The sequence below is a fragment of the Echinops telfairi genome, unplaced genomic scaffold (assembly GCF_000313985.2).
Source record: "Echinops telfairi isolate 266 unplaced genomic scaffold, ASM31398v2 ScPeMD7_9;HRSCAF=40, whole genome shotgun sequence".
Classification (NCBI taxonomy): Eukaryota; Metazoa; Chordata; class Mammalia; order Afrosoricida; family Tenrecidae; genus Echinops; species Echinops telfairi.
The window spans coordinates 97,617,734-97,626,214 of NW_022103906.1; the positions used below are offsets into that span (position 1 = coordinate 97,617,734).

Consider the following 8,481-nt stretch of genomic DNA (forward strand, 5'->3'; position numbering starts at 1 on the left):
GCTGGGTAGGGGGAGAAGAGGAGCTGTGCTCACAAGGGTCCTCCTGCAGCCTATCCTGCAGACTACCGGTTGGTTCGCCCCGCAGAGGCGCTCTGCCTCAACTCGATTGTCTGCACGTAGTTTCATGCATGCACCCCCGACCAGGACAGGGTTGGCGAGCCAGCTTTCTCTAGGTGACATTCCTGCGTCGTTCATTCCATATTAGGATCTGGGAGAGTGGTGGGGAAAAAAGACCTGGGGCCCGAGCCCCTGCCCCCTTCCCCTCCCCTGGCGTCTCGGCCCCTCGACTCTTCACTGCCCTCTAGTCAATTTCTACTCACACTAACCCCTGCGAGTTTTCAGAGACTAAATCTTATCCTTTCCCAGAAGAGCAGCTGGTGGTTTCGAACTAGGGACCCCCTTCGTCTCTGAGCAGGGAAAGCCAAGATCAGTGGTCACCTGCCTTTTTGCTAGAATCTACTCATTTCCCCCACCACACTCCTCCATGCAATGCCGACCCACTAAGCCTGTGTGGGTTGCCCACTCCTGTTGCTTGAGTTCTTCGATGCTTATTCCTGTCTCCAGGGCAGTGTGGGGCTCCCCGGCTTCACCACTCAGCCCCATTTACTGAGCGCTGATGTGAACAACAGTTCCTGGTGTACAGAGCTGTTAGCACTGGACTCCACGTGGAACCCACCCCATGTATGCGTGGCTCCTGAAAGGCCCGAGTCCTGTGGGGCTCCATTCTGCTTTGTCCATACAGGGTTACAATGGATTGGGGTGTAGTCACCCAGCACCAACAGGCATGAGGAATTCTTATCACTAGTAGACAGAGGTCCCACCACTGTGGGGACCATGCTCTGACTGAGAGCAGCCCCACGCTAATCACACAGCCATGGCAGGCCAAGCTGGCCCCCGGTTCCTTATCAGGCCCAGGGCCCTTCCTATCACTTGCTGCAGACAGGCCGACCGGGGTGGGCCGACAAGAACGTATTTGCTGAAAGTAACAGAAGGTTGGAAGCATTGTTGGGACCCTTGGGAGTTTCCGAGACCAAATCTCATCCTTTCCCAAAGGAGTAGCTGGTGGTTTCGAACTGCTGACCTTGGAGTTAGACCCATTGCACTCCTGTGTGCGTGACAGAACAGAACAGAGCATGTCCCTCAGATTCTCACTTCCCACGTTCTTCCAAGTTCCTGTCTTGGCAGACGTTTGCAGGAAGTGGTGCCTCTACCCGTGAGGCTCTCAGTATCTGACAGTACTTTGAAGGTAGGTGTGAGGTTCTCCACCTGACACCCTCCTCTGAAGTGGGGAGCCCAGTCCTCCTTCACCTGTCCGCTTTGGGAGACCCTGCTGGCATTTGAAAGACCAGTGACATAGCTTCCAGCATCACAGTCACACAGGCCACCACAGTATGGCCCACTGACCCACACGGGGTGGTTGGGAGATGACCTGCTCTCAGGGCAGGGAAGGGAGAAAGCCAGCATTACAACCTGGAAAATCCTGTTTCTTCCCCAGAAGGAACACTCCCAAGATCTCCTCTTTCCAGCCATGGGTCATCCAGTCCCCCACCCAGCAGCGAAGGGAGTTTTAAACCTCTGTGGGGCTCCTGGGCTCTTGGCCCCTGAGGGGATAATGGCCACACTTCCTCCAGTGGCCTGCTGGTTGGGATCGGGCTCCCCTGCTCCAGTCTCCCTAGTGCTCCTAGGTCACCACCCACCTCACTTCAGCTGCCCCAGGGGTTCTGGGGCTGTCCCTCTCTGCAGAGCACAATGCCATGGAGCCGCTGGTGGTTTGGAACCAGAAAACTAACCGTCAGTCAGCAGCGGAGTGCATTACCCACTGTGCCACCAGGTCTCCTGCCACATCTTTCTCCCTTGGAGCAGCGGACAGCCTCAAACCACCAACTTCCAGCTTGCAGCCAAGCCCTGCCTGTTTAGATGGCTTTTAGCCCCTCCTTTCCACCAGACCTGCTACTGCCTCCGGGTCCTGCTTCCTGTTCTCTGGAATGCATTTCCTCTAGGTGCACTTTCTGGTCTGACCTGTCATGTCCCTGACAGGCTGTGCGTGCACATGGCCTAGTCTCCTTCCTTTGTAACAGGAGGTGGGCACAGCTCTCAGAGGGAGCCTGGAGCCCCGACTCCCTCATGCAGGCCCTCTTTCTGCCCCGTGGGCAGCAGGAATACCTGCGAACGTGGCTAGCAAGCCTCAAGCCTCCTTTGCTTACCTGTGTCCAGTTTATGTAGCAGATCCTCCTGGCAGCCTCTCCCTTCCCTCCCCCTCCCCCTCCTTTAACCTACCAAAACCGGGTCTGTGTTGTGAACGCCTGCATCAGGAAGTCTTTGTAGACCCCACACCCACTGCTGCAACAAAGGCCAGAGGCGGTGTGGCTGTGCCCACCCTGGATTACCTGTGGCTCTGCCTGTAGTCAAGCAAATACGGAAATGTTTGTAAACAAACAAAACAACAAGCAAATGACATGGTGGGCAGTGACGTCTGACAGCAGCCCCTGAGTGGCAGAGAAGAGCAGCACTCCATAGGGTTTTCAGTGGCTGTGGTTTTATTGTAAGATCGCCGGGCCTTTCGTCCTAGATGTCTGTGGGTAGATTCAAACTGCTAACCTTTCTGTTAGTAGCCGAGCACTCAACTCTTGGTACCTTGTCGGGGCCATTTGTAAACTGACGTGACTTCCAAACCATTCACTTGGAGACATCACTATGACCCTGTCCCACCAGGCCTCAGACCCACCCTGGGGTAGGTGGTCTTGCAAGCAGGCTGGGCGTGGGCACAGATAACTCACTGGACCCTCCAGGGCAGATGCGATGGCAACGTTGCCATCCTTCCACCCATAGTCTCTCATCTCCACATTGTGACACAAGTGATGGTGTTTTACAGACATTCTTCTGAACCTTACTTTTATTGATTTCACAGTCTGTCACGGGGATTATGACCTATCAGTACACAAAGATCAACCTTTCTCTTTGTCACCATCAAATAATATTCCACGAAACCAAACTCACTGCCATCGAGTCGATTCCAACGCAGAGTGACCCGAGAGGACAGGATGGAACTGCTCTGTGAGTTTCCAGGACTGTCACTCTTTATGGGAGTAGGGAGCCCCGACAAGCAGCTGGTGGTTTAAACTGCTGACCTTGCGGATCGCAGCCCAAGTTGTAACCACTATGCCACCAAGGTTCCTATTCCATTAAATGGAGATGTCATACTTTATTAAACTACTTCTATTGATGGACATGAATGCCATTTCCGGTTTTCCAGGTATAGTCGTGGTCACATTACTTGTCCAGAACATGAGATTAATTATGGAATCCCTTCGTAGAATTGGAATTGCTAGGTCAACTAGTCTGTACTTCTGTTTTTGTTTTTTTAAGATTTGGAGTAAGTGTTATTGTCCCGTGGCATGGACAGGAGCCCTGGTGGTGTAGTGCTCTGTGGGAGAAAGACCGGGATTTCTACTCCCATGAACAGTTACAGCCTTGGAGAGGCAGCATTGACTCGGTGGCAGTGAGTGTGTGAGTGAGTGAGTGAGTGAGTGAGTAGTGGCAAAGAATAAGGAGCCCTGGGGGCCTAGTGGTTACACATTGGACTATGGACACACAAGGTCCACAGTTCAAAACCAATAACCACTGTTCAGGAGAAAGACGAGGCTGTCTACTCCCGTAACACGTTTCAGTCTCGGAAACCCACAGGGGCAGCTTTACTCTACCCTATAGAGCCGAGTGGTGAGTTATGCATTGCCTGCTATCCTCAAGGCCAGCAGCTCAAAGCCACCAGCCGCTCCATGGGAGAAAGACAAGGCTTTCTACTCCCACGGACAGTCACCATCTGGGAAACCCACAGGGTAGTTCGACCCTGTCCTGATAGGGTTGCCAGCAGTCAGAATGAGTGAGTCATGCAGAGAGCCGTGCCCCCTGCTTTCCTCTTGGCTTGGTTTGGAGGTGACCGGGCTGCGGGCAGGGCAAGGACCAAGGCTTGGTGTTCAGTGACTAGTGACTTAACTGTCTGCCTGGCTGACTAAAGGACTTAGATGATTGACCAAATGGACAAATTAATGATTCACTCACCCAGCGGTTCACATACCTGTTACGTGATCGAGCCACCAAATGCCTGGCCCTGCGAGCTCACTCCTGCTCGCACGCCCCGCCCACACAGGGACTGGCCACGGAGCAGCGGCGGGGCTGGTGGGGTGAGGGAAGCAGTGAGCCCTATAGAGCTGTGTGCTCTGTACACATTGGCACTGACTCTGTGGCAGCCTAGGACAATAACAGCAGTGGCTGCCAGGTTACTCATTAACAGGCAGGGAACTGGAGGTCCAGTGAGTTCACACAGAGCCACTCAAACGGAACCACCCCCCACTGCCATCCAGTCAATGCCGACTCACCGCGGCCCTACAGGACAGGGCAGAACTGCCCCTGGGGGTTTCAGAGCCTGAACTCTTTATCGGAGTATGCAGCCTCGTCTTTCTCCTGAACAGTGGCTGCTGGTTTTGAACTTGTGTGTTCATATCCCCACGCGTAGCCACTAGGCCCCCAGGGCTCCTAATGCTTTGTCTGGCATATCTGAGTCTTGCTAAAGAGGTTCTGTTCGATAAGTATTAAATACCAAACACAGGCCTAGTGTTGTGCTAAGTGTTACCCTTTTTGATTTTCAGTCCCGCCTCTAACCCACAGCACCACCAGGGGGAGAGAGCTGTGACCCTTTGACCTGCTTTTTTTTCCTTCCTGGGCTTCTTTTTTCATTATTATTATTAAAAGATCATTTTATTGGGGGCTCTTACAACTCTTATAACAATCCATACATCAATCATATCAGGCATGTTTGTGTATATGTTGCCATCATTCTTTTCTGGACATTTACTTTCTATAGAGGACTTAGTATCAACTCCTTTTTCCCCCTCTTCCCCCTGGTGATCCCTTGATAAATTATAAATCATTATTATCTTCATATCTTACACCGACCTCTGTCTCCCTTCCCTCATGGTTTCTGTTGTTCGTCCCCCTGGGGGTGGGGGTGGTTCTGTGTCAATCTTTGTGATTGGTTCCCCGTTCCCCCCCTCCTCTCCACACCTTCTGCCTGCCCTCCTGGTATCACTACTCCCATTCCGCTTCCTGGATCCTGTGTGTTGTGAGCTCTGTCTGTACCAGGGCACATGCTCCGGTCTGGCCCGCGGTGAAAGGCAGGACTGGGGGGATGATAGTGGGGGTGAGGAAGCCTCAAGGAACCAGAGGAATATTGTGTGTTTCATCGGTGCTTTACTGCGCCCTGGTTGACTCATCCCTTCCCATGACCGGCGTTAATCCGAGTCCCAACCACAGTTGACAGATAAAGAATCAGAGGGGTGGAGAACTTGAGGACTTGCCCACTAACACCCTCGAGTGAGCGGTGAAGCCCGGATCTGATCTGACTCAAGTCCTGGGTTTGCTTTCTCCCAAATGTCTCTTACTGGAATGGCGGGGCGTTGCTAAGGGCACAGGTAGTGTCCTGGTCAGTGGTCCCAGGACAGGGGAGGCTTCGGCAGCTCACGCCAGACACAGAGATGTAGTGAGCTGTGTCCAAGGAAGGCTGTGCCTCTTCGTCCCTGCTCTTGTGGGCTCCCCACCCTCTGCCCCACTGGTGGCCAGTAAGGGCATTTGGTAGTTATGTAATCGTTTGTCAATTTGAAAGGATTAAAAGTGGAGTCTAGCCTATCAATCAGGTCATAGCCAATGAGGCCTCTGTGTGGCCATGGCCTTCTCCTGAGGATTCTGGGAACTCCTGTCTTCCTCCATGGAGGCAGGAGACACTCTCTCTGCTCACTCCTTGAGAGACATTGCAGGTGACAAGACACATGGACCTCCTACCCTAGTGCCCTGAACTGGAGAAGCCACGTGGAGGCCCCTACCAGCGCTGAGATGTCTCTATTGCTGCTGGATCCACAAGACTTCCCACCCACTGGCCTGTGACCTTCCTGCATTCAGCGTCATTGCATGTGTTTCATGAGTCTGAAGAGGACTTTATAGATTGGTATCAGACATATGGGCTAATATGAGACTTATGGACTTGATCTGGACTGGGCTGGGATGTTTTTCTTAATGTACAATTACTCTTTCTATAGCGCTCTTTCCTCTACACATGAGTGTCTGAATTTGTTTCTCTAGTCTCCCCGAACTAACACAGGGCACAACCTCTTTACCGTTGTGTCTTCAGATTTGGTGAGAGAAGGAGCTATGCCGACAGGCCAGGAGCTCAGCCGTGGGTGAAGGGACCATGTGGCACACAACCTTCAACTTCTGCAAAAACAAGCAAGCCTCAGGATGGGGCCCTGCGGGTAGTGGGCCCCTGGAGAGTTCTTGGCAAGGCCTTATGGAGACTGTACTGAGGAGCCCCAGTCTGTGCCAGGGGCCGGCCCAGCACTACGGGAACCCTAGAGAAACAAGACCCCACCGCTGCCCATAAGACCCCAACGTTAATGCAGGGGAGCCTGAGCTACAAACAACTGAAAGCCCTATAGCAGAGGCCATGCTGGGTGCCAGTGCTGTAGAAGCAAGGCAAGGAGGCCTGTTAGTCCTGCTGTGGTGGTGAAGGGAGGGGAGGTGCGGGCAGGTTTCCCAGAAAGCATGTCATTTGAGCTGGGTCATCGGGAGAAATAAGTCGCAGTCAGCCATCCGAGGCATGTAGGTGACCTTTGAACCTGTTCCGCCATACTTCCTCCGTCTTTGCATTCTCCACGCCAGCCCCCCCTCACACGCAGTGAACTGGGGTAAGCCTGGGAACAGACCTGGGAGGCTGTCTAGCCCAGTGGCCACCACACTTGGATGTGCTCACAAATCCCTTGCAAGGTCTTAGAACCCTGATGGCCGGGCCCCTCCAGAGAGTCAGTGATCACGTGTGTGTCTGACGAGTTCCCAGATGGAGTGGATGCCCCGGGTCCAGACACCTCACTGTTAAGAAGTACAGACTGAGAACGACCCCCCCTACCCCCACCCTCCCACCCCCTGGCTTGAAGACAGAAACTGGAACCCAGAGAAACGAGCACCTCGTCCAAATCACTGAGTTTGCGCACAGAAATATCTAGAACCCATGCTTCCAGACTGCTAGCCCAGTGCCCGTCCCACCACACTGCAGTGACGCCCACCTGTGAATAGCCCCCAAAGAAAGCCTGGAGGCCAGCGTGTCACTGGGCAACAGCACTGGCTGCCCCCTGGCCTCGGAGGGCAGCCTTCCAAGCGTCCCCGTGGCCGCCCGGCTGTCTGTCTAGCCAACTGCTGGTAGCCGGGTGTGTTGCCAGGCTGGCTTCCCCGGTGACCCAGTGTGGTACTGGCTGAAGCCCAGTCTGGGCAGCAGGGTCAGCCGGGAGCACAAGGAGTTGGCCGACTGACCAGTGGAACAACGTCTCACAAGGGGTGGCTGTGCAGGCTTCTGCAGCAGGCGTCTGTGGGTGGCTGTAGCTTGCTCCCGCTCTTTGGCGAGGGCCAGACTGAGCCTCTGTGCCTCCCCATGCCTCTGCTCGGAGAAGACCATGTCTGTGTGTGACATGACATTGGGTTGGAAGACCCCCAAGTGGCTGCCTCCTGGCTCAGGCCCCAGATGGATTTAACCACTCCAAGGAAACACGACAGCCCGTGGCAGGTCAGCGCCTATCTCAGAGCAAATGGAACAAACAGGATTCATCCAGCTTCCCCCTGCCAGGTAGGACCTCGGACTCCTCGTCCTCCTCCTCATTGGCTTCTCTGTCAGGTGACTGGCTATATGTGTCCAGCTCTCCCTCTGCCCCGAAGGAAACACCTGACGTCAGCACCTCCCTCTCCCCTCCTTCCCTGAAAAGCTGCAGCCCACTGCCCTGCATAGGCGCCCCTGGTGTCAGATAGGGGTTCTCTGGCTCAGTCACCACATGCACTGTGGTCTCAGCTTTCCCTCGTCCATCTCTGCCCCAAACTGGAGCAGCAGCTCAGGAGTCCAGAGATGTCACTCTGGAGTCAGTGTGGAGTTGACTCTGATCGCCCTTCACCAGGAAGTCAACAAACCGTTTAGCCAGGACGGGTGGAGACACACACCACACGTCCGGCTGGGGCTCCCTCTTGGACGCTGTGTCTCATGCCCCTCGCAGACCCATACTGGGCCCATGTCTTTTCTCTGTGAGAGCTCATAGAGACAGCCCTCTTCTCTGCGTTCACCATCCTGGGCCCAGAGCTCACAGCTGAGAAGCAGTCACTGCTTTCCTGGGGCCCTGCTCGCCAGCCAATAACACCTACCACCTGGCACCCACTGCTACTCAGGAAGAGCCAGAGGAGGCGGGAGTCCTCGTCCACCCCAGGTGGAGTCTCTGATGCAGGGCTCACTCCCACAGGCCACGCGTGACCTTGAAGGTGTACAGTTTTGCCTTTCCATTCCCACCTATATGCAGGCTTTCTTTTCACCCAGAAAACCCTGGTGCAGACGGGCGCTCTGCAGCCCTGGGACCAGGCACTGAGGAGGGCAGGGTGGGGCCCACTGACCACCTGTGTGAC

The 8,481-nt window shown here is 54.5% G+C and overlaps 1 protein-coding gene across 1 annotated transcript in view; it reads right to left on the reverse strand.

Annotated features, from left to right (window-relative positions):
- KLF11 (Kruppel like factor 11) overlaps positions 1 to 7,495 on the reverse strand; it is a 20,810-nt gene extending 13,315 nt beyond the window's left edge. The window contains exon 1 of the mRNA XM_004696380.2: positions 7,373 to 7,495. Within this exon, the coding sequence (XP_004696437.1) occupies positions 7,373 to 7,495 (123 nt within the window). The remainder of the gene's footprint in view (positions 1 to 7,372) is intronic.
- Between the last annotated feature and the right edge of the window lie 986 nt (positions 7,496 to 8,481).